The sequence below is a fragment of the Rhinatrema bivittatum genome, chromosome 3, assembly GCF_901001135.1.
Source record: "Rhinatrema bivittatum chromosome 3, aRhiBiv1.1, whole genome shotgun sequence".
Classification (NCBI taxonomy): Eukaryota; Metazoa; Chordata; class Amphibia; order Gymnophiona; family Rhinatrematidae; genus Rhinatrema; species Rhinatrema bivittatum.
In genome coordinates this window covers 507,952,509-507,979,237 of record NC_042617.1, presented here as the reverse complement: position 1 = coordinate 507,979,237, position 26,729 = coordinate 507,952,509, and the positions used below count along the sequence as shown (strand labels likewise).

General features: G+C 44.3%; 1 protein-coding gene across 4 annotated transcripts in view; it reads right to left on the bottom strand.

Annotated features, from left to right (window-relative positions):
• INTS9 (integrator complex subunit 9) overlaps window positions 1–26,729 on the bottom strand; it is a 423,090-nt gene that overhangs the window by 47,874 nt on the left and 348,487 nt on the right. For all 4 annotated transcript variants that reach the window (XM_029596158.1, XM_029596159.1, XM_029596160.1 and 1 more), the window contains one exon: window positions 16,989–17,156. In XM_029596158.1, the coding sequence (XP_029452018.1) occupies window positions 16,989–17,156 (168 nt within the window). The remainder of the gene's footprint in view (window positions 1–16,988; window positions 17,157–26,729) is intronic.

The window sequence follows — 26,729 nt, the reverse complement described above, 5'->3', positions numbered from 1 at the left end:
TTGAAAAGTCAAACATTAAAACTGCTCTGTCTATGTGATTTATGTATACACCAAAGGTTGATTTTCGCGCCAAATTGCAGCTGTCAAAAGTGGGCGGTCAACTCAAAAATGAATCAAATTAAAATTCATTATCAATGCACATGAAAGAACTATTAATGTATTTGGAGAATTATAGTGTAATAAAAAATTACATCAAAAAGAAAATATTATGTTAAAGAAAGTTAGGCTGCAGCATTAATTCACTATCAGCTAGATGCATACTTTTACATTATTATTTGATCGGGTCATCAACTCTATCTTTTCACATGTATTTACACATTCACACATTCAATACTTCATAAGTGTAACATACAAAAATTGTTCTTGGATTTACATTATCATAATTGACACATAAATATTTATTGACTATTAAACAATGCACTCACAGACACAAAAAATTTTATTAAAAAAAATAAAAAAAATTTTTTTATTTGAATCAAGCACTTCTTATTTTAATATCTATATTCACATATTTTGCATTAATCCTTTTATCATCATTCGATCAACGATCTATAAAATATACTATTTTTTACACACTCATTCACTGCAAATGAACTATTGCTTTTTGCAACTTTTTACACAGCCTCTTAGTAATAAGATATCTACAACAATGTCCTAGATAATTATGCCATCCTTTCTAAACCATTACAGATTCAATAATGCTGTTGGTCACATAGTTCACTGTGCGACCTTCGACATACAGATATTTCATTGTGAATCAGAGAGAATACAGGTAATTTTGGTTTTTCTTCTAAAAGTTCTTTCAAGTTTTATTAATTGAGGTTTGTTATGCAAACCGTGAGTTTTTAAATTATAAGTGTTTTGATAGCTGTCTACAAAGTTTTATTTTTATGTAAATTAATGCGCTTCTTATATGTCACCAATTTTAACATATTTAATATATATTTTTTAAAAAAATATGTTTGGATTTATACTATTATGTTTTTATATATTTATATATTATATTTATTTATTTACGTTGTAGCCCCTGAGGCAGCCGTTTTCAAACGGCGAAACTCGGCCTGAGTCGGGCATATCCAAAATCATATAGGTACTTGCAGTCCTTCCCCAGGGGGCTGTTGGAGTGCAGCCATGTCTTCTTTGCCCTCTTCATGGCCGACTCAACAACCACTAATGCATGAGGAAGTTTGAGCACTCTATAGAAGGGGGGACTGTCTCATGTGAAATTTGAGGTCGGTCTTGCATGATGTCGGTGGTCTGGAGAAGGAGGGACTCCCACGTTCTGGTCATCACTGATTCCAAATGGCATGCGAGGTCAAAGCTGTGGGCTCTGATGGCGACTCGAAAATTTTTAGTATGCTGAGGACCTCCGCCCGGGGGTCCGGCACCTTCCTGGTCTCTATGTTAAGCCTGTTTCCCACTTTCTCTATGAATTTGGAATAAGAAAGATCTTCCTGGGGGGGAGACCGGTTCAGGCAGCTCCTCCGGGGGATCTGAAGGGAAGCCGGCTGAAGAGCCCAGAGAGGTGGATGGAGATCGGTGAGGAGAGACATCCCTAGGCGGTGAGCCCCGCGAAGGGGGACTGATGGAATGTGGCCCCGGGCTAAAACTGTCGTGTCCGGGTGAACATGGAGCCTCGAGAGGAGAAGGGGGCTCGTGCCCTGCCGGAGTGCTTGTCCGCAGTTTGCTGTTCAACCGTTGAGAGGAAATGAGACAGAATCATGGAAATCTGAGACATTGCTTGGGAGGCCAATGATTTCCGAATTCACCGAAGCTAATGATTTCCGAATTATCCCTAACAACTGAAAAGCAGGTTAATACAAACAAAAAGCACACTTTGAAATGTCTGTATGCCAATGCCAGAAGTCTAAGAAGTAAGATGGGAGAGTTAGAGTGTATAGCAGCAAATGATGAGATTGACATAATTGGCATACAGAGACTTGATGGAAGGAGGATAACAAATGGGACAGTGCTAAACCAGGGTACAAATTATACTGCAATGATAGGGAGGATCAACTTGGTGGGGGTGTGTCTGGGAGGGTATAGAGTCCAACAGGATAAAGATCATACAAGAGACTAAATGCTCAGTAGAATCTATATGGGTAGGAATCCCATGTGTGTTGGGTAAGAGTATAGTGATAAGAGTATACTACCGTCTAACTGGACAAAATGGTCAGACAGATGATGAAATGCTAAGAGAAATCAAGGAAGCTAACCAATTTGGTAGTGCAATAATAATGGGAGATTTCAATTACCCCAATATTGACTGGGTAAATGTAACATTAGGACTTGCTAGAGACAAAGTTCTGGATGTAATAAATGACTGCTTCATGGAGCAATTGGTTCAGGAACCAAAAAGAGAGGGAGCTATTTTAGATTTGGTGACAGAGGTAACGGTGGTGGGGCCACTTGGCATCAGTGATCATAACATGATCAAATTTAAACTAATAACTGGAAGGGGGACAATAAGTAAATCTGCAGCTCTAACTCTAAACTTTCAAAAGGGTAACTTTGATAAAATGAGGAAAATAGTTAGAAAAAAAACTGAAAGGTGCAGCTGCAAAAGTTAAGTGTTCAACAGGCATGGATATTGTTTAAAAATACAATCCTAGAGGCACAGTCCATATGTATTCCACACATTAAGAAAGGTGGAAGGAAGGCAAAACAATTACCGTCATGGTTAAAAGATGAGGTGAAAGAAGCTATTTTAGCCAAAAAAACATCTTTCAAAAATTGGAAGAAGGATCCATCTGAAGAAAATAGGATAAAACATAAGCATTGTCAAGTTAAGTATAAAACCTTGATAAGACAGGCGAAAAGAGAATTTGAAATGAAGTTGGCCACAGAGGCAAAAACTCATAATAAAAACTTTAAAAAATATATCCGAAGCAAGAAAGCTGCGAGGGAGTCGGTTGGACCATTAGATGACTGAGGGGTTAAAGGAGCTCTTAGGAAAGATAAGGCCATTGCAGAAAGACTAAATGAATTCTTTGCTTCTGTGTTTACTAATGAGGATGTTGGAGAGATACCAGTTCCGGAGATGGTTTTCAGGGGTGATGAGTCAGACAAACTGAACGAAATCACTGTGAACCTGGAAGATGTAGTAGGCCAGATTGACAAACTAAGAGTAGCAAATCACCTGGACTGGACAGTATGCATCCTAGGGTACTGAAGGAACTAAAAAATGAAATTTCTGATCTATTCGTTAAATTTTGTAACCTATCATTAAAATCATCCATTGTACCTGAAGACTGGAGGGTGGACAATGTAACCCCAATATTTAAAAAAGGCTCCAGGGGCGATCCGGGTAACTATAGACCAGTGAGCCTTACTTCAGTGCCGGGAAAAATAGTGGAAACTATTCTCAAGATCAAAATCGTAGAGCATATAGAAAGACATGATTTAATGCAACACAGTCAACACGGATTTACCCACGGGAAGCCTTGCCTAACAAATCTGCTTCATTTTTTTTGAGGGGTTAATAAACATGTGGATAAAGGTGAACCGGTAGATGTAGTGTATTTGAATTTTCAAAAGGCGTTTGACAAAGTCCCTCATGAGAGGCTTCTAAGAAAAGTAAAAAGTCATGGGATAGGAGGCGATGTCCTTTCGTGGATTACAAACTGGTTAAAAGACAGGAAACAAAGAGTAGGATTAAATGGTCAATTTTCTCAGTGGAAAAGGGTAAACAGAGGAGTGCCTCAGGGAACTGTACTTGGATTTATATATTTCAATATATATATATAAATGATCTGGAAAGGAATACGACGGATGATACAAAATTATTCAGAGTAGTTAAATCACAAGCGGATTGTGATACATTACAGGAGGACCTTGCAAGACTGGAAGATTGGGCATCCAAATGGCAGATGAAATTTAATGTGGACAAGTGCAAGGTGTTGCATATAGGGAAAAATAACCCTTGCTGTAGTTACACGATGTTAGGTTCCATATTAGGAGCTACCACCCAGGAAAAAGATCTAGGCATCATAGTGAATAATACTTTAAAATCGTCAGCTCAGAGTGCTGCAGCAGTCAAAAAAGCAAACAGAATTTTAGGAATTATTAGGAAGGGAATGGTTAATAAAACAGAAAATGTCATAATACCTCTATATCGCTCCATGGTGAGACCACACCTTGAATACTGTGTACTATTCTGGTCGCCGCATCTCAAAAAAGGTATAGTTGCGATGGAGAAGGTACAGAGAAGGGCAACCAAAATGATGAAGGGGATGAAACAGCTCCCCTATTAGGAAAGGCTGAAGAGATTAGGGCTGTTCAGCTTGGAGAAGAGACAGCTGAGGTGGTATATGATAGAGGTGTTTAAGATCATGAGAAGTCTTGAAAGAATAGATGTGAATTGGTTATTTACACTTTCGAATAATAGAAGGACTAGGGGGCATTCCATGAAGATAGCAAGAAGCACATTTAAGATAAATCGGAGAAAATTCTTTTTCACTCAACACACAATAAAGCTCTGGAATTTGTTGCCAGAGAATGTGGTTAGTGTAGTTAATGTAGCTGGGTTCATAAAAGGTTTGGATAAGTTCTTGGAGGAGAAGTTCATTAACGGCTATTAATCAAGTTTACTTAGGGAATAGCCACTGTTATTAATTGCATTAGTAACATGGGATCTTCTTAGTGTTTGGGTAATTGCCAGATTCTTGTGGCTTGATTTGGCCTCTGTTGGAAAAAGGATGCTGGGCTTGATGGACCCTTTGTCTGACCCAGCATGGCAATTTCTTATGTTCTTAAGGTGTCCTTGGAGACGGGCGATAGTTTCTTGGAGGGGGGGGGGGGGGGGCCATGAGGAAGATGTCTAAGTCTGGACCCTGTGACGAGACCCCATCTGATCTTTTGTAGGGAGCCCTTTGTCCCGTTTTGTCAATGGTTCTTGCAGGTGTGGTGTAGAGTGCCTGTGTTGAGACATGGAGGACAAATCTGAGTAGGCACGGGAAGACTGAGAAGATCCCATGGACCCCTCTTCCGAAGCAAGACCCACGTCTGAGTCCAGCGGGTCCAGAAGGGGAGCCACGTCTAGCCGGTCCTTTGCACGCTGATCACTACTCCTGGAGGATCATGGACGAGTGAGTAGCGCAGGGCTCTGGGCAGAGATGCATGTCAGCAATGTATGTCGCTTTGGGTCTGATGCCATTTTGCATCGGTGCATTGACCAGAGAGGCCTTTTTGTGTTTGGTGGAGGCATGCTTTGACGCGTGGCCATGCATCCGATGCTTCGATACACTTTCACTGGTGGTAGTGGTGTCCGGTTGGTGCCGGCGGTTATGGAGGCAGTGGCGGTGCATTCCCCAATGGTCATGCGTCAGGGTGATAGGGGTGCGCTTGGGGGGGTGGGGCCTGGGTCGCCCGAGGGTCCTACGGATGAGGCCTTTTTATGTTTGGAGGCCTGTCGGTCCCGACTAGGCCCAGGAGATGACTGGGAGGACCCGGTGTTGGGGGCATAAGAGCCCGACGCCGCTTCTTTAAACTTGGCGATCCTTGTGGCCCATTGGCGTTGTCCTGAGGGGACATGTGGCCACAGTGCCTGAGGGCGGCCTGATCGTGGTCCAGATAGAGGCAGATGTAACACCAAAGGTGCCATCGGTCGCGGACATGATCTTGCCACACTGGCAGAATTTGAAGCCAGGCAGCTGCAGCATTTTTCAGGTTTTTCTTCTTTTTTTTTTTTTGAGAGAGAGCGAGCTCTGCGAGCGACCTGCAGCGCGAAAGAAAAGGACTGAGGCAAGCCAGGAACCGCATGGGAAACCATATGCAGATGCTCCTCCACCTGGCTATCGGGAGGACGTCCCAGACAGTACGTCCCAGACAGTAGGGCTAATTCTGTTTGAGTTATGTCCTCAGATTTCAGAGTGATTTCATTTAGTCGTTCAAAGTCATCACTATGAAAAAATGTTTCCAGTGTGGGTATGACCCTGACATCCTCCCTCAGTAAAGAAAGAAGCAAAGGATTCATTTAAGTAGAAACATAGAAATGACGGTAGTCTGCCCAGCAAGCTTACTGTAGTATCTGCTGCGCCATACAGGTCACCCCCATACTTATCATTTTCCCAGAACATAAAAGTCAGGGCCCTTGTTTATTGCAGTCTGAGTCCAATTCCATGTTATCTCTTGCTGTGGAAGCAGTTTTTCTACTATTTCCTTGTCTTCCATGACCACTCCTTTACCCCTCAGTTACCTTGCAGCCCAACTGACTCCCTCACAGGCTTTTTGCTTCAAATGTATTTGAAAAAGTTTTTATTCTCTTAGCCTGCTTAATTACTTTTTCACATCTAACTTGCCAGTGCTCATGCTCGTCCCTATTTTCCTCATTTGGCTCTGCTTTTTATTTTTTCGAATGATGCCTTTTTGCCTTAATTACCTCTTTCAGCTCACTATTAAACAAAGCTGTTTGATTTTCTCTCAGCCTTTTTTAATGCATGGAATACATTTTGTCTGGGCCTTGAGGAAGATAATTTTAAGCAGCGTCCATGCCTCCTGCAAGTTTTTAGCCTTGTGGATTGCTTCTTTCAGTTTTTTTCTAACAAATTTCTTCATTCTATTATAGTCTCTCTTTTTACAGTTAAATGTTATTGCAGTAGTTTTCTCTTAGTATTGCCCTCAAGTGATTGCCAAATGTTATTACATTATGACCACTGTTGCCACGCAAATCCACCATTTTCATCTCTTGCACCAGATTTTAAGATACACTGAGAATTAGTAATAATATAGTTGCCCCCTCTCATTGGTTCCATGACCAATAGCTGCATGAAGCAGCTGTTGGCATTCATGAACTTTACCTCCCTTACACGTCCTGATGAGACCGTTACCCAATCAATACTTGGGTACCTGAAGTCTCCTGTTATTGTGTTGCCCATTTTAATAGCTAGACTAACCTCTGTTAGCATTTTACAGTCTGTTTCCTCATCTTGGCAAAGGAGGCACTCTACTATACACTTCCCTTGTAACTTTGGAATTTTTACCCATAAGGATTCCAGAATGTAGTTTTTTTCTTGAAAAACTTTTATCCTGTTTGACTCTATACTGTCCTTAACATATAGGAGGTATTTTCAAAAGGATTTATGAACTTAAAACTGGGTTTTACACTTCTAAATGGGCTTTTGAAAATTGCTGTCACCTACCCCATAACTCGGCAGGCTGCCAAAAAGAGGAAGAGGGGGCTGCCAGTAAACCTCATCCCGCTGATGGTCAAAGAAGAGAAGAATGCAATGATTGCTAATGGACCCTCATGCCATTGGCGGCCAAAAAGAGGAAGAGGAAGCAGAAGCTGCCAGGGGCCGAAGATGAGGGCAAGAGAGAGAGAGAGAAAGAGAGTGTGAGTGTGTGTGTGTGAGTGAGTGCGAGTGTGTGTATGAGTGTGGTGACTGCTTGCGTGTGGATGCGTACCTGGGTGTGGGGGCGAGAGCAAGGCTGTGTGTGAGAGAGAGCGAGCCTATTTGATGGGTTGTGTGTGTGTGTGCAATAGAGAGGGAGAGCCTGTGTGAGGGAGAAGGGAACCAGAGATCATTGGGGGGGATGTAGTAATCCTTGGGGGGGGGGGGGGCAAAGGAGGCATCCACCCCCGGTGCCATAGACTTTAGCTACGCCACTGTCTCCATCTCCACCCATGCGCTGCTGAGCAACTGTCAGCTTTCCCTTAAGTTCTAGTTTAAAAGCTGCTCTCTCTTTCTCTCTTTTTTTTTTTTTTTTAAGTTAGCACCAGCAGCCTGGTTCCACTCTCGTTAAGGTGGAGCCCATCCCCTCAGAATAGGCTTCCCCTTCCCAAGAATGTTCCAAAGTTCCTAACAAACCTAAAAATTATAAACCTATCCCTAGAAGAAGGAACAATGCCAGATTACTGAAAGGAGCAATAATAAAACCAATAATAAAGAAAAAAAACAGTGATCCCCTTATCCTAAACAACTACAGACCAGTATCAAATCTTCCTTTAATAGCTAAACTAATTGAAAAAAACGGTACAGAAACAACTAGCTGAACACCTGGATAACAATAACATACTGTATCCAGCTCAACACAGTTTTCAAAAACACTACAGCACTGAGACTCTGCTCCTCTCTCTAACAGATAACATTCTAAGAGGCTTTGATAGTGGTAAACACTATATTCTACTAATGCTTGACCTATCGGCAGCCTTTGACACAGTAAACCATAAAATATTACTAAATAGACTGGAAGAAATCGGATTACATGGCCTAACATTAAAATGGTTCAGTTCATATCTAAAAAATAGGTTTTTCCAAGTTCAGATCAACAACACATTATCAGAAAAAATTAATTTCAAAACAGGAGTTCCACAGGGATCAGCCCTATCTGCGACCCTTTTTAACATATACATGCTGCCATTATGCCACTTACTTGCAGGGCTAGGAATTATACACTACATCTACGCCAACGATATTCAACTAATTCTACCCATAGAGGACACTCTAGAGAAAACATTAAACCTAGCCAACATGTACCTAAGCATTATAAAACAACTACTGACACAAATGGAACTTGTAATTAATATTAATAAAACAGAATTTCATACTGAAATCAGTCAAACCTCAATAATACTCAAAGACAACCAGAGAATTGAACTAGCGGGGAAAGTACGTAACCTGGGAATAATAATAGACCCTGAAATCAATCTGAAACAACGCATAACACTAAAAGTAAAGGAAGGTTATGCAAAACTCATGGTACTCAGAAAACTTAAACCACTACTAACTCAAAACGACTTCCGAACAATACTACCGACACTAATTTTCTCCAGCACGGATTACTGCAATGCCCTTATGTTAGGACTACCTAATACAACATTAAGACCACTGCAAATACTTCAGAACACAGCAGCTAGAATACTAACCAGAAAAAGAAGGAGGGACCACATAACTGAAACCCTAGCAGAGTTACATTGGCTACCAATTGAACACAGAATTAAATACAAAACCCTATGTATCATTCACAAACTAATTTATGATGAGAAATCAGACTGGTTGAACACAGCATTACGGGTACACATTCCACACAGGAACCTCCGATCAGCAAATAAAGCACTCCTAACCATTCCATCAGTTAAAACAGCAAGACCAACCAAAGTGAGAGAAAGAGCCCTATCACTAGCAGGACCCATAATCTGGAACACAATGCCTCCAGAGATCAGACTACAAAGTGATCTCAAGACATTTAAGAAAAGTTTAAAAACATGGCTTTTTAAACAAGCATTTTACAAAGAGACAGGAGTGTAACAGGAGAATAGAGAGAAATTATTCAGGAAAAGACAGAAAGGCACCGACACACAGTCCTTAGGACTGTACAGTAGATTAGTCTATGAACTCTACACCACATTAAAGCATAACTATAATACTATGTTTGACAAAACTACTGGTATAAGTACCTTGCTACAATTGGTCATGAACTACTTCGCTAAATGACTATGTCTAATGATATATTGTAACTGAACCTTTGACGGCACCTGTTAGAATGTACTATAGTACACTTTTACCTACATTAAATATGTGCCTACATGTAAACCGTTGCAATGGTATTTAACTTAGCGATGGTATAGAAAAGTTTTAAAATAAAAAATAAAATAAATAAATAAAACCCACTTCCCTGCACTATCATCTCATCAACGCATTGAGACTCTTGAGCTTGGCCTGCTTCTTGGTTCCTGCATATGGAATGGGAAGCATTTCTCAGAATGCAACTCTGGATGTTCTGGATTTCAATTTCCTACTTAAAAGTCTAAATTTATCCTCCAAAACCTCCATTCTGCTCCTTCCTATGTCACGGATACTTACATATACAGTGAAGCCAGCTTTTCCCCAGCACCTTCTAAAATCTTATCTAAGCGGCTTGTGAAGTCTGTTACATTCGTACCAGGTAGGCAAGTTACCAAGCTATCCTCACACCCATCAGCTACCCAGCTATCTATTTTCCTAATGTTCAAATCACCCATTACAAGGACCATCCTAACCCTTCTGTCCTGGGCAGTGACCTCTGGAGACACATCCTCAGTGTGAGAGAATAAAGCATCACTTGGAGATCTCCAAGCTCCAGAATCACTTGCTGGCACACCAAGTTGATGGCCTCCTGTCTGGTGACCTTGCTCCTCCAAAGCAGCACAAGTGCTACTAGAGTTGGGACTGATCTACTATGTCCCTTAAGGTCTGTCTGTCTCAGTTCCTTCATATTTTCCACTTTGGCCTCCGGAGATCGGACTCATTTTCTGAGAGCAAGGAGCTCTTTGCAATGGGTGCACAAATATAACATCCTACCAACAGGTAGATAATCATACATGTGGCACTCTGTGCAAAAGACTGGATAGCCCCCATCTCGCTGTTATGCTTTTGTCTGCATCTTAAGTTTTTGAGTTGATAAAGTTAAAGAGGATTACATTCAGGTACTGTAGGTATTTCTCCTTATCCACAAAAGGCTTACAATCTATGGGGCTCATTCACTAAGCCATAGTATTCTTCCCCGAGGACAAAATACTGCAGGAGTCACAAAGCTGTGATAAAAACTCAAAAAAATTCTTGTGATGGCGGCCCTTAGACTGTGGGGCCACCATGGCTTAAATAAGCCAACGGCCTGCAGTAAGCCCCCTTAAAAGTTGCCAAAAATTCCAGAGGTCTCCAGAGACTCTCTGTCCCAACCCACCAATTCGCCGTAGGAGGTGGCTGTATAAAAAATACAAATTTAAACATTGTTAAGACTGGTTCTGGCTCCCTAGCTCCACTCCTCCCTGCAATATAAAAATCTGGTCCCCAGAAGCTGAAATCCCCTCTCTAGTCCTCTCTCTGTACTCCCCTTTACTCACCATAAAAGCCTTAGTGGTCCAGTGGAGGCCCAGAGTTCTACCTAGGCCTCAGGCCTGGCAGCAGCCATTTTTCAAAATTGTACCACCCAGCCTTTGCACCTCTCTCGTGTAACAGGGACAAAGGCTAGGTGGCACCCATTTTGAAAAATGACTGCTGCCAGGCCTGTAACCTAGGGGCTCTCCCAGCTTCCACTGGACCACCAGGGCTTACATGGTGAATAAGGGGGGTCCAGAAGGTGGGCTATGGTCAGAGACCTGGACTCTGAAGGCCAGACTTTTATATTGCAGAGGTGGTGGGGGTTAAATCCTCAGGGTTTTGGGCAACTTTCAGGGGGAAGGGGGCCTTACTCAGGACCCTCAGCCCATTTAAGCAATAGCCCCAGCAGCATCAGAACATGCATTACTATCCTGATGTTTCCTGGGGAAGTTAGCTACATGAGAAGGTCCAGAACAGGTAAATGTGAAACAGTTATTTACTCTTTCGGATAGTAGAAGGACTAGGGGGCACTCCATGAAGTTAGCATGTAGCACATTTAAAATTAATCAGAGAAAGTTCTTTTTCACTCAACGTACAATTAAACTCTGGAATTTGTTGCCAGGGGGTGTGGTTAGTGCAGTTAGTGTAGCTGGGTTTAAAAAAGGTTTGGATAATGTTGTGTCAGAGGTGGACCCTTGGGCTGAGGTGGGGTTGACGCAACCCGTAGGTAAGGACCTAAGGGTCCCCACCGTCGGCAGGTGGAGTGGGCTGAGAGGCAGAGGCCACTGGACCTTCACCTATACCAGCCCTCGTTCCCTACGGGTTGAGCCTTTGGTGCCAGGGCCGGCAGGACTTAGGTGGGCCTCTGTGTAGTTGCAGGAGAAGTTGGCTCAGCCTAGAGACTGCAGGCGAGAGTTGGTACAGTCCTACTCTGGATTGGATAATGTCCTGGAAACTCAGGCGCCAATGAAACGAAGGCAGACAGAGGGCGCTCGAGCAACGGTAGGCCGAAGCCTGATGAATCCACGTCCAGGGCATAGGCAGAAGAGGCATCCAATGGAAGGCTTGAGTCAGGGCTGGCGGCGACCCAGAAGCAGTAGCAAGCAAGGCTGAGGTCTGATCATGGAGATAGTCAAGAGCGTAGTCAGGCAAAGCTGAGGACTGATCAAGGAGATCGTCAATAGCGTAGTCGGACGAAGCAAAGGATAGGGTTTGGAGATAAGGTGTAGTGTAATCAGGCGAAGCAGAGGTCTGGGGCTAGAGATAGGCTGCAGCGTAGTCAGGCGAAGCAGAGGTCTGGGTCTGGAGATAGGCTTTAGCATAGTCAAGCGAAGCAGAGTCAAGGTCCGTGTAATCAATCCGAAGCATAGGCTGGGCAGGAACAAGGAAACAGGAACCAGGAACAACGAGGAACAGGAACGCAGGGAAGAGACGAATCTCTTACTAGCAACAAGTACTCGACCAGCGAGGAGACCTGTTGCAAAGGCAATGCTAGGGAGCGGAGTCTGAGCTTAAATACTTTGAATAGGTTGACGTCATCATCCGGGGCTGCGGCCAGGTTCCTGCTGCAGTCCCTACTTAAGGATCAGGGAGGGGCGCGGCGCAGGTGGTTGCATCTCTCTGCAGGCCACGTGGAGAGGCCCGACGAGCAATGGCAGCAGGACCAGGAATGCCAGGGACTGTGGCAGAGCCGGAGGCACCGGGGGAGGCCAGAGGACGGAGCTGGTGGCCCATCGCCACCAGCAAGGAGGAACCAAAGGCTGGAGTCCCTGTGGAAAGGTGAGGGGGCTGTGCTGCGGGGTCTGCTGCGGACGGCACACATAAAGATAAGTTCTTGGAGGAGAAGCCCATTACCTGTTATTAATCAAGTTAACGTAGAAAATAGCCACTGCTATTACTAGCATCAGTACCATGGGATAGACTTAGTTTTTGGGTACTTGCCAGGTACTTATAGCTTGGATTGGCCACTGTTGGAAACAGGATGATGGGCTTGATTGATCCTTGGTCTGACTCAGTATGGCATGTTCTTATGTTCTTAACCAATCATTCAGGCACATGAACACACAAACTAATGCTGCTACAACTGCCAGGTACTTTGTGAACACATTTCTGGCAGCAGAAAGGCTGAATGGGAGCACCACAATGGTAGAGGGTATACTGATAGTGTACACTCTTCAACACAAACCTGAGGAATCTTTTATGGGTGGAGAGAATAGGGATGAGAGTATATGCATCCTTCATGTCCAGAGCATACAGCCAGTCCTTTGGCTGAATGAAAAGAATCATGAGAAGCAAATGAATTTTAACCTTTCCTGAACCAGTAACGTGTTCAAGTTCTGCAGATACAGAATGGGTCTCAGCGCACCTGAATTTTTGGAAAGTAAATATCACCAGGAGTAGAACCCTGTGCCAAACTCCAATGGCCTTATGTTGCAGCCAATTGGGTGGGTCAGATTTGGATCTCAACAGCCAAAAGTTCAGGGGATGGCATGAGAAGTACAAGCAGTAGCCATATTCTACAATTCTCAGAACCCACTAGTCCTTTGTGATGTGGCCACATCAGAAGAGGTGAGGAAGCAAACATTAGGGGCATTAAAAAACTCACGCCAGGCTTTGGCTGCAGTTTTTGAGTCTTTGGTTGTTACCTCTCCTTCTGCTGACTTCTAAAAGGGAGCTGCTAAGGATGAGGAGACAAGGCCCATTGCCTCTAGAAATGCAGAAGGGCCTCCACTTTGAAAGAATGGTCATTTGTATGAGAAGTGCTAGCACCTGGATGTGCTAGGCTGGTGTCCTGGTTCCAATGGTAGCAACTGTAGAGTAGACTGATATTCCTTAATCAGCATGACCATCTCTTGCATCTTGTCCCAAAACAGGCTCTCCCTTGTGCTCAAGGCATCCACCAGACCACTACGGATGTCTTCCTGAAGCCCTCTCGCCTGGAGCTAGATGAACCTCCTGGCTGCAAGAGACACTGTTGAGGTTCTGGCTACGGTGCCAAAGACCTCATAAGTAGAGCAGATCAGCAGTTTGCTATATTCCTCAGCATCAGCCAAGGCATGCTGAAACTCAGCATAACAATTCCTATTTCTGTGCTATTGCTTACAAGGATCCCCTAAGTTCAGAGATTTAAGCTGTTGTACACAGTCATGCATGTACTGTACCATGAAAAGCTAGATGACCACAATCCTGGCACTGAGCATTGACTCCTGAAAAGTCTTCTTCCTGAAAGAATCCAGGGCTATCTGATCATTCCCAGTAGGTGTGTGAGAATACGACCTACAGCATTTTACATACTGCAACACTAATTCCACTGCAGAGGAAACTGGACTACACTAAATTCTGGACAGGCCTATACTATGTACCTCAAGTCGATCTTTCATGCCACGGGCAAGCAAGACATGGGGGTCTGCTATAACCTTCAGCTGGAGAAACCAGGACTAAAGCGGTTTCTGTTGTTCTTGGGCTGCTTCAGTTCATCCACATCTGCTCTTGGATCCTCTTCCTTCCTGAAGTTAATGGACAAGGTATTCACTATTTTCTCCTGGAACAAAGGGTAACTATAGTCCTTGAGAGGTGAGGTATGCCTAGATAAAGCTGAAGAGGGGTCAGAAGGGGAATACCTTGAGGACTCTTCCACATCCAACCATTGTGATACACTCCTCCATGACTCAGATGAAATGGAGAGTGGCAGAAAAAGGGTCATCAGGTACTCCAACTGAGCTGATTCCACCCTTTCTCCTCCAAATCTCTAGAAGGGAATATGCTGAGGTCAGAGGAATGAGTCATAGTGTTGAGTGGAGTCATACCTGCCTGTGAAGCTTCTCAAGGGACACTCAAGTTTCTTGGGTACTCTCTTGAACACCAATTTGCAGGAAAACTCCTCCATTCTGGTCTGGAGAGGTTCTATCCTTCCTCATTGGTCTTCAGGAAGCAAGGAGGAAAAGAAATTACTCACCATCTCAGACAAATAGACCATTGTTTGCAGAGTTATCCTAAGTACTAGGGTAGGCAGGGAAACATTCTGACATCTAGATAGGCTCTTTCTCACTCAGATCTACAGTAGGTGAGTTTACAAAAGAAGAGTTTGGTGGATTGGGCACTTGGGCCCAGACACAATTGGCAATGACATATTCTGCTCCACTGGTTGCAGTCTGGCTGAACCATCAGTGCTCACAAGGATTCTCTCTGTGCTAAGGCCATCGTTGAGGGCTGCTTTACTCTTGGTGTTGAGGCACTCCATGTTGAGGAAACCAACTGCCATGGCTAGTGCCGGCATGCTCTATGCCGAGGCCACTAAAGGTGCCTTGGATAACACAAAGGTTAGAAAATATGGGAGGAATAAGCTAACCTGCATCATAGAGGGTGATGCAGGTTAGCTTATTTGTACCAAATAGCTCCTCAGAGAGGAAACCAAAAGTGCCCTTCTTGGCAATGAGTCGGTGCCCACTCCAACAGACCTCTGTGCCAATGGCATCACTGTCTTCAACACAGAGGGAGACAGCCCCAGAGGAATTCCTTGTGTCATTTAGGCACTCTTCTCAGCATCTCATCTTGTGCCTTAGGCTTCCATGCTAAGCTTGAACTTTCACCTGTAGTGGCGCCAACTGGGGCCAGCTTTCCTCAACAAATTTGTGGAAACAAGGGGAAGCGACTTCTAGTGTGATCTCCAGTGCTTTTTCTTATGCCAGGAATCTGAAGAGGCCTTACTTCAGGAGACAGAGTCGCTACTCTGCTTGCTCTTGCATCAAGGCTTTGAGGCCTTAACCAATGCTGCCTTCCACAGGTTCTTCACTTTCGAGGCAGGGGTCTGAATCATCCACAGGGACATTCTACCATAACTAGGACAATTAAGACACATCATGGTCTGGTTCCAGGTAGTGGTTACAGATGGTATGGATATCTGTGATGGATATACAGTGCCCAAACTTGCAGGCTTGAACCTGCAAACAGATGGTTTCTTCAATTTAAGTTTCTCCATTTTGGGTTTTTTTTTTTTAATGACAGAACTCAAAAGTTTATTTGAGTGTTTAGTGAGGGAGCATCACAATAGAAAACTCACAAATTCAAAAACAGTGAAAACTGACAAAATCATTAATTGAGAGAGGGAATCTATCCATGCAGTAGATCAGATGAAGAAAGACTAAAGGGGCTCACAAGACAGCAGCCGCACTTGAGAACTCCCGTGAATAAACAAACTAAGCTCAGAGAGCTGGGTCTGTGCTAGTGGCATTAGATGACATCACCCACTGGCTATGGTTGATTTAATTCTGCTCGTTGATGGAGAAAAAAATGTACTCTTGGCGCTGCATCCCATACGGGCTGTCACTTTTTCTGCTGCTCCATTGTTCTGCTAATGTGCTTACGTTGTAGCCTTCGGTCAGTATCCTCTGCTATACATTGCCATAAGCTTCAGGCCTGCATAATTTGACCACTCTCTGCAAACAGAGGCAGATAGCCATTTGTATTTTTCTTTTATTACTGCACCCACTGTGCTCTGCCCCCTAGTTTCTTTGAGCCTGCATGTGATGCCTCCCCCTCATCTCTTTTCCTCTTACAACACTGCTTCTTGGGCCTACTGGGCTTGGTCATGTGGACTCCTTTGCTCAATTTCTGTTAGCATCTTTGCATTTAGATACTTGAATTCCATCTCTTTCAATCACTGCCTTGCACTGAACAATTCACTGAAGCTTTCTGTGGTCTAACTTAAGATTATACACTTTTTGAGCTAGGAACAGTCATGTAGTTGCTTGTGACTAACTGAGCTGTTAGGATTCTCACAGACATTTTATGATTGAGATATGAGACTTTATGGGCATTTTATTCTGTACCCCACTTCAAAATATGGATATGAATGAGATTTAAATCTTTTAAACAAATTATTTCCACATCCATAAGAATCTGATTTTAATATTTATTTTGCCCTTTTAGAATATATTTGTAAAATTATTTTTAGTTATTCAGAATGTTCTATGGATACTACACACCCCTGAGACCCCCACTCACAGCCAAATAGCACAGTTCTGAATACAACAAATATTTTACAGTAGCTCATCATTACATGTAAGAGCTTTCCCAGTATATACCTATACCTTCTGATCACGTGATACTATAATTCACCCAGAAAGAGCAAAAATCTGGAGTATTCTAAGAGCAAAAAGTACACAGCATGTTACTACTTTTGTCACTCACTTCTGGCATGATTTCAATTTTCTCGTATCGCCGTTTGAAGGGAAGAGTCAGCACCTCAGCTCTACGGTAAGACATGGCAGATGGCTGGCAGTCTATCATCAAGTCAGTACGATGTGATTGGGTAGGTGGGGGCTGAGTATATTGTTCTGGACAAACAACATGAAGTGGCTATAAAAGAAGGTGATAGGAAAAAGATGGAAAGAAAATCAGTGATATGTACAAATACTTTTTCTTTTCCATTTAAAAATATCACAAAGTAAATTTTGATCTGTCTTCAAAAACAATCAATGTGATTTTTGTAGAATTTTCACAATCACAGTTTAAGAATTGACTTTTCTAAGACCTGGTTTGATGGTTTGAGGCAGGGGTCAGGAACATGTGGCTCTTTTGATGGCTGCATCTGGCTCGCAGACAAATCTTTAATAAAAAAGTAAAAATCTAACAAAACACCCCACCCTCCTGACGCCCCCCAAGACCTCCAAAATTAATTTACTACAATCCCCCACCCTCCTGACCCCCCAAGACCTGCCAAAAGTCCCTGGTGGTCCAGCGGGGGTCCAGGAGCGGTCTGGGAGCGATCTCCTGGACTTGGGCTGTCGGCTGCTAGTAGTCAAAATGGTGCCAACGGCCCTTTGCCCTCACTATGTCACTGGGGTCGACCAATGGCGGCGGTAGCCCCTGTGACATAGTAAGGGTGATGTGTTCGTTCCTGCAAGTGTTGGTGAGGATGCGTGCAACTGTGTTCTAGAGCATTTGGAGGGGGGAGATGGAGTTTTTGGGAAGGCCGAGGAGGAGGGAGTTGCAGTAGATTTTTTTTCTTCTATACAAACATTCGATCTGAGATATCACATCAGTTTACATTCAGGTACTGTAGGTATTTCCCTATCCCCAGAGGGCTTACAATCTAAGTTTTGTATCTGAGGCAATGGAGGGTAAAGTGACTTGCCCAAGGTCACAAGGAGCGACAGCGGGACTCAAACCCTGGTCTCCTGGTTCATAGCCCACTGTTCTAACCACTAGGCTATTCCTCCTTCCTTCCGGAGTAGTACAGTACTACAGATTGTAGTACTGTACTACAGATTGCAGTACTGTACTACAGATTGTAGTACAGTCCGGAAATCGTTGAAGTGTAGGAGGGGATTTAGTTTTTTTTAGGGTTTGTATCTTGAAGTAATAGTCCTTCAAGGTGTTATTGATGAATTTTTTGAGGTTGAGTTGGTTGTCAATGATGACGCCTAGATTTCTTACGTGTTGTGAGGAAGGAATTGAGGGTGGGAGGGGGTTGTGTTGATTAGAGATGATGGGATTGTGAGGAGGTGTTATCATTATTTCAGTTTTTGTGGTGTTGAGTGCGAGGCTGAGACTGGAGAGGAGGTTATTGATGGCAGAGAGTGAGGTCTCCCATGTTTTGATGTATTTATTTATTTATTTAAAAGTCTTCTATACCGATGTTAGTCGAAACATCACCTCGGTTTACATGGAACAAAAGCAACGGAAATTACAAGTAACAGGGGAAGGGTAAGGGGTACAAAAAAACCATAAGGAGAGCAGAGAAGCATAGGAACAAACAACAAGTGAACTATAATGTCATAAGAACAAGGTCATAGTCAAATTCAGGTCATGATCCATCACAATTCAATATTCATCAAGGGTGTTGGCATTGGGTAGGGAGGCATTGATGGAAATGATGATCTGTATATGTTGTCTGCATATATGTAATGTGTGAGACCAAGTTCAGAGAGTAGGGGGCAGAAGGTAAATGTTGAATAGGGTGGATGATAGTGAGGAGCCTTGGGGAACTCCTTGTAGAAGGTTGATTGCATTGGAGTCATGGTTCCTATTCTGACTTTATATTGTCTGTTTTTAAGGTATGATGTGAACCATCGGAGGGGAATCCCTGAAATACCAATTTCAGATAGTCTGTCCAGTAGCAATTTGTGGCTTATCGTGTCGAAAGCTGAGGATATGTCTAGTAGTGCGAGAATGAATGAGTGGCCCTTGTCTAGTCCTTTGAGTAATTGGTTGGTGAGTGAGAGGAGAATGGTTTCTGTGTTGAAGAACTTGCAGAAACCATATTGTGAGGTGGGGAGAATGTTATTACTTTCTAAGTAGTCAGTTTGCTGAAGGTTAACTATTTTTTCTAGAACTTTTGATATAAATGGTAGGTTGGAGATTGGGCAGTAATTTGTCAGTTCATTAGGGTTTAGCATAGTTTTTTTTAGAAAAGGTTTGACCAAGGCTTGTTTTAGTGATGTGGGGACATGTCCCAGGGTGAGAGATCGATTTATGATGTGAGCTAAGGGTTGTGATATGGTGTTGGGGATAGCAAGGAAGTGTTTGGTGGGGATAGTGTCATAAGGGTGGGAAGATGGTCTCATTTTTTTAAAGACCTGATTCAATTTCAGAGGGGGTGGTGTTTTCAAAGCAGTCTAGGGAGGCATGTGTAGTTTTGAGGGTCTTAGGTGAAGCTGAAAAGGAGGCTACGGGAAATCGTGTCATGATTTTTGCTATTTTATCATGGAAGTATTGGGTTAGGTCCTGGCACTTATTTGTGGCTTCTTTGTCAGGCACAAGTGGGGGGGAGCTTTTGGTTAGGTCAGCAATGTAGTCGAATAGGGCTTTGGGGTTGAAGTGGAAGTCGTGTATATGTTGGGCGTGGAAATCTCACTTGGTTTTCAGGATGTTTTCCCAGTAGATATGCAGGGCATGTTTGTATTTCGTGAGTTGAGTAGCGGATGGATCTTTACGCCAGTTTCTTTCTAGTTTTCTAAGGTTACGTTTCAATGTTTTTAATTCTGGAGTGTACCATGGTTTTTTGGGGTTAAGCGAATGGTTAATTTTCTTGGACTGTAATGGGCAGAGTTTGTCAGCAATATTTCTAGTGAGGTGGTTCCAAGATGAGAAGGCCAATTCTGAGTCGGTTAGGTCCAGTTTATCAAGGTCATTTGTGATGGCTGTGATAAGGTGAATCGTGTTGTGTTTCGTGTTTGTCTCAGTGCTGGCTGTTTTATTGATGGAAAAATTTGCTTTGATGAGGGCGTGGTCGGACCAGGGAACTGGGGTGCATGAGAGAGTATCTGAGCGTATGAGACTGTTTGTGAAAAATGAGATCTAAGGTGTGCCCTGCTCTGGGTATGGGACTGTTTATTATTTGGTTAAATCCCATCGCTTGGAGTGATGTCAGGAAGGCCTCATATGAGGCGGGGAGGGTTATGGTATCAACATGTAAGTTGAACTCCACAAGGATAATGGCTGGTGTATTCATAGAGATGTTTTTGGCTATGCATTCAATGAGGGGGGATGAATTTGAGTCTAGGAGACCTGGGGGGGGGGGGGGTATATACTAAGCAAATTTGTAGTTGGTGGGATTTGAAAAGCCTGATTTCGAATTTGGGGGTAGATCTAATGGTTTGTGGGATTAGTTTTAGTTCCTTTTTTGCGGCGAGTAGGAAAACTCCTTTTTTCTTGGGTCTTGGGATGGGAAAAATGTCGTAAGCTTGCATTGGGAGTTGATTCAGTAAGACTGTGTTGGTTTCTTTGAGCCATGTCTACGTTATGGCACATATGTCAGGTTCGTCATCTAGCAGAATATCGTTGAGGATAGGGTTTTTTTTGACAATGGACTGAGCATTAAAGAGGAAAAGGGTGAATGCAGTAAGGCTGATGATTTGTGTGAGAGGGGTGAGCATGATAGATAGCAGATAGTTGTATTGGGTGTGGTGGTGTGAGGGGTGGGGTATAAGGCGTTTCAGATAGTGGTATTTGATGATAGGAATTGTATAGGACAGTATGTTTGTAAGTGGGGGGAGGAATTATAAGAGAGGTAATTGCGGGTGCGAGCAGGGTATTAATGGAGAAAGTCAATTGACTGGGGCTTAAGAGAGGTCACTTACTTGTGGTGTGCTGTGGAAGATTGTTGTTGAAGGTGAGTGAAATGTGCGTAGGACGATGAAGAGAGGGAGAAGGGGGGTGTATTGCAAGTTGTCTAGGGGTGCTGGGGATATGAAAGTGGATAGAGGGATATGGGTGGTGTGTATGGGTTGGCGCTAAGGGGTGCGCCAAGAGGCAGGCTCCTTGGTCGTGCTCCTTAGGTGCGCGACGCCGGAGGATGGCGCCTACTTTTAAAGGAGGTAAGTCATCCCTTGTTGATGATGTCGGTGGTACTCTGGTGATGAGGTCATTCGGGGGGTGGGCTCTTGCGGCAGGCAGGTGACAGTCTGGCATTTCAGGTAGGCCGCAAGTGGGAAGCGTGCTCTCTTTCGGGTAGGGCTGCTCGAGGGCCAGGCACCCTGACCCCGGTGGGTCAGTGTCAATCGCACGGGTGCGTTAGCGGCAGGCTCAGGCGGGATAATAGCAGATATACCACTTCTTAAGAAACCTTCTTTGTACACTATCAAACCAGAAAATTTTGAAAACTGTCAAATGTTCCCCATTCATGACAAATTGACTGAAAAGGCAATGTTCCTTCAAATGCAGGCCTCTGTGGAAGAAAATAGTGTTCTGAACTGTTGTCAATATGGATTTAGACAGTTCTATAGTATAGAAATGGTGCTGTTAGTAAATTATGATAATCTGCTCACAGACAGGTCTATCTAGTAAAGTGCGGCTGCGTTTACCCCGCTTTTAACCCACGTTCTACTCACTTTCCGGCCGTGTTAGCCCTTCCTGCGATCCACAACCCCCTTTAACCTACCCTTACCGCGTCCTAAAATCCCCGGGCAACCCCTTCCGCACGCGGCATGTATATTGCATGCAAACGAGCGAATTAGCTATTCCCTAGCATCCAGTAACCCGCGCCCCGACTATCGCTATTTTACCCTACCGTTTTGCCGCGCGTTTAACCTGCTAACTTACCGCCTACCCTTACCCCTGCGTTAGAGGCAGGGGTAAGGGTAGGCGGCAAGCTTTCCCCCAGCCCCCGCTCACCTGCCCTGGCCGCGTCCATGGATGCTGGTCTCCGGGGCAGCCCCAGTCCTCTCCCCTCCTCCCGAAGCAAAAAAAAAGCGAAAAAAAAAGTTGAAGAGAGAGAGGGGAGAGGACGGGCAATCCTAAGCTCGGCGACTTACTTTTGCAGCTCCCCTCCGGACATCGTGGCTTCCCCCGTGCCAGTCCCCTCTCCCCTCCTCCTGAAGCAGGGTGCGAAAAGCAGCCTTGCTCCGGGAGGAGGGAAGAAGGGACTGGCAGTGTAAAGCGGTTAAGCGACTTACGTTTTGCAGCCCCCTCCGGACATCGTGGCTTCCCCCGTGCCAGTCCCCTCTCCCCTCCTCCCGAAGCAGGGTGCGAAAAGCAGCCTTGCTCCGGGAGGAGGGAAGAAGGGACTGGCAGTGTAAAGCGACGAAGCGGCTAAGCGACTTACTTTTTGCAGCCCCCTCCGGACATTGTGGCTTCCCCCGTGCCAGTCCCCTCTCCCCTCCTCCCGAAGCAGGGTGCGAAAAGCAGCCTTGCTCCGGGATGAGGGAAGAAGGGACTGGCAGTGTAAAGCGGCGAAGCGACTTACTTTTTGCAGGCCCCTCCGGACATCGGACGACCTCTCCTGACTCCAGCTGCTCGCGAAGATGGACGCCTGCACGGCCGCTGAAGATGTGACATCACATGCCGTGACGCCAAACGTCGTGACGTCACGTCTTCAGCGGCCGTGCAGGCGTCCATCTTCGCGAGCAGCTGGAGTCAGGATAGGTCGTCCGATGTCCGGAGGGGCTGCAAAAAGTAAGTCGCTTCGCCGCTTTACACTGCCAGTCCCTTCTTCCCTCCTCCCGGAGCAAGGCTGCTTTTCGCGCCCTGCTTCGGGAGGAGGGGAGAGGAGACTGGCAATCCCGACTTCCTGGTATCTGTCAATTCAAATGACATTTGAAATGACAGATACCAGCGAGGCCGTGAAGCGTTAGGCCCGCGCACCCAGGATACTGTATAGGCGCTCTATACAGTAAAATGGGTTGCGCGGGCCTAATGCTTCACGGTCGCTTCTTAGACGCAGCTTGCATTTGCAAGCTATTTACATACAGGATCGAGCGGTAGGTGAGCTGCACCGTGCGTGCGGCAACCGCGGGTGCGCCGGGCACTAACGCAGTTCTTCCTACCACTCGTTACTGGATAGACCTGAGAGTTAGACAGAAGTAATGACTCAATATTGGATCTATTAGATTTCAAAATTGAAGAGCAGGGTAGTGAATTATCTTGAATTTGTTGATTTATAGGATTCAAGGCAGTGAGATTTTACCAGAGAAAAATCATGTCAAACAAATCTGATACATTTCTTTGACTGAATCATTAAAAAATACTTAGGAGTGAATTTTTCAAAGAAGGTATGTGTATAAAAATAGCATATATCATAGCAATTTTCAGAAGCCCACTTATGTGCATAAAACCTTTTGAAAATTTAGCCCCATAGAGTGAATTTTCAAAGGTGTTATGTTCATAAAAGTAGCAATTTTCTAAAGTCCTTTCATACATGTAAATCCTTTTGAAAATTATCTCCTTAGATTTCCATAAAGCTTTTCTCTTGGACCCACACAAGAGGCTCATAAATAATCTGAGCAATAAAAGGGTTGCTCTGAATGTGATTGATGGGGATAGAAACTATTGGTTATGTTTTTCAAGTCACTGTGCTGGACTGTATTGGGTTAGCTACTACAGAACTGTTTTGAACTGCAACAGGGCTTTCCCATCTAACTGTAGACTGCAGTGCAGAATGATCATTTTGAAAACAGAATGATTAATAAACTAGCTGACGGTGATGTGAATAACAAGGGAGACAGCAGGCCATGCCGGAGATGACCTGATTATTTGTATGAACCCCGGTTTGGGCTCTCTTGGGACCATGATCCTATGTCTATTCTTAAGGGAAGGGGGAAGTAGCATACGTAGATATGAATTGCACCCCATGCCCTATTTTAGAGGGCATTTATTTTTTGTTGGAGGGGAAAAGAAGAGATAGGTACAAGGGAGGGAGAGGTAAGGGGGAAGGGAAAACAGAGTTCCTTACCTGAATCAGGTGTTATCCTAGGGCAGCAGAATGGGTGACATCATCAGATGGAGCCCTGACACGGAACACTTTTGTCAAAGTTTCTAGAACTTTGACTGGCACACTGAGCATGCCCAGAATGCCACCAACTCTGCAGCCAGCAGGGGTCCCCCTTCAGTCTCGTTTGTAGCAAAAGTACGAGCGAAAAATAAAATAATAAAATGTAAGCGAACCCAACTCTGCGAGGTGGCGGGCTGGTTTCGTGAGGACTAACATCCTGCTGTCCTGGGAGAACAACTGTTACAGGTAAGCAACTCTGCTTTCTCCCAGGTCAAGCAGGATGGTAGTCCTCACATATGGGTGAATAGCAAGCTACAGGCTGAGTCATACGTATGAGACCAAGCAACACCGAACATGTGCAAGAGGCACAACAAATTGGGTGCTGTTGGCAAGGATGAGACAGCCTGAAATTCACAGCGGATCAAGGTATGACGAGTTGGTTCCCTATACTGGAAACTCATTTCTTAGGACAGATTGGCCAAAGATGGAATCCTATCATCCAGCCTTGTCCAGCTAGAAGTGAGCTGTGAAGGTGTGGAGAGAGCTCCATGTTGCAGCCTTGCAGATGTCAGAAATCGGTACTGAACGGTAGTATGCTACTGACGTTGCCATTGCTCTGACTGAGTGTGCCTTCACTCGTCCCTGTAGTGGAAGGCCTGCTTGCTGGTAACAGAATGCAATGCAGTCTGCCAACCAGTTTGACAGTGTTTGCATGCCCACCGCATTCCCAAGTTTGTTCTTATCAAAAGAGACAAAGAGTTGGATGGACGTCCTGTGGGTTGTAGTGCGGTCTAAGTAAAACGCAAGAGCATGCATACAGTCCAAGGTGTGGAGAGCTCGCTCACCTGGGTGAGCATGAGGCCTTGGAAAGAAAGTGGGCAAGACTATGGATTGATTTAAATGGAAATCAGTTACCACCTTAGGAAGGAATTTAGGGTGAGTGCGGAGAACCCACCCGGTCATGGAGGAACTTTGTGTAGGGTGAGTAGGTCACAAGGGCCTGTAACTCATTCACTCTGCGAGCAGATGTGATGGTTACTAGGAAAAGAACTTTCCATGTAAGGTATCTTACATGGAAAGCTAACCATGCTACATAAAACCATATATACGAATGAAATCAAATGGCTAAACGATGTAATACACCCACACATTCCACGACGAAACACAAGATCTGCAAACAAAGCACTGCTAGAAATTCCCTCAGTCATAGCAGCCAAACTCACTACAACCCGTGACAGAACATTCTCAATAGCAGCCCCTTCCCTCTGGAATAAACTCCCAGAAAACATACGACTACTGAGCGATTCAAAAGTCTTCCGAAAACACCTCAAAACAGGCTATTCCAACAAGCCTACAGAGAGGACACTGAATAAGAAAAACTTGATCACAGCCATCACCCACCAGAAAAATACGAACACACCACTCACTCACCAATTTGCAACATCACGCAAAAACCACTCTTACCACATCAACGATCTTCATTTAGCCCATGACCAGCTCATGAACCTACAACCAACCCTATCCTTCATAATCTTCCTTTACCTCCTAATTATAACCCATTATAGTGATCACATACTATAATCAATTATTCTGTTATACTTTACAATTATTAAATGTTATTTGGTTTTGTCTCTTGTTAAAGTCCCTATGTATTACTGTTAAACGTTTCTATGTATTAATAGTTCACCTGCATAACGTTTTATGTATTGTTGGCCCTATTGTAAACCGTTGTGAAAGCCAGATCCAAACAACTGTATATAAAAAGCACACAAATACATAAATAAATAAATAAATAAATAAATATCTGAGTTCGCAGGAGTGCAAGGGCTCAAAAGGAGTGTGCATGAGCCATGCAAGTACAACATTGAGGTCCCATGTCACGACCATAAAGGAGGCTTAACCTGTACTAAGCCTCTCATGAAGTGACTCACCAGGGGTTGAGTTGTTATCGGGGCATCCCCTATTCCTGTTACGCTCTCCTCCTCCAGAGGGGAGGAGTTAGCAATCTGTTATCGCTCACCCCGCCAGGAGGGCGGAGTTAGCAATCTGTTCTACTAACTCCTCCCCCTTTCAGGAGAAAAGCAATCTGTCATGATCTGCTCCTTCAGAGGGGAGGAGTTAGCTATCCATAGTGCTTACCCTGCCAGGAGGGCGGAGTTAATACTTTGGTAGCGAACTATTAGATGCTCCTGTAAGGGAAGGAGGTAGCAATCTGTTATGGCTCAACTCCCCAGGGAAGAAGAGTTGGCAATCTGTTCAATGATACTCTCCTGAGGAGAGGAGCTAACAATAGGTATATTGTACTTCGCTACTGAGATGGCAATCTATCATGCCTCCGCTACGGAGTAGCAATCTGTTATATATAGGCTGCTGGTAAGCCCCATAGAAAGAGGAGGTAGCTATCTATATAATACTTCCATAAGCGGTGTTAGTGGTCGGTAGTGGTTGGCTCCCACAGAGTGACAGTAGTGTAAAGAATGACCACTTGGAGGAAATGGTGAATTCTTGGGCCGATGGCAGATGACAGTGCCCCCAGGAGGAGATCCTGAGAGGAACCACCAGCTAGGCTAGAATATGAAATAAACACAAATAGTTCTTTAATAAGCTGGAAGCTGGACCATCAGTGGTGGCAGTAGTGAGTAAATGTGTCCGGCAGGGCTGAAGTCCTTCTGATACTGGAATATAATCTCTGGGTTGCTGAGCTGTAGAGAGAGACTAGA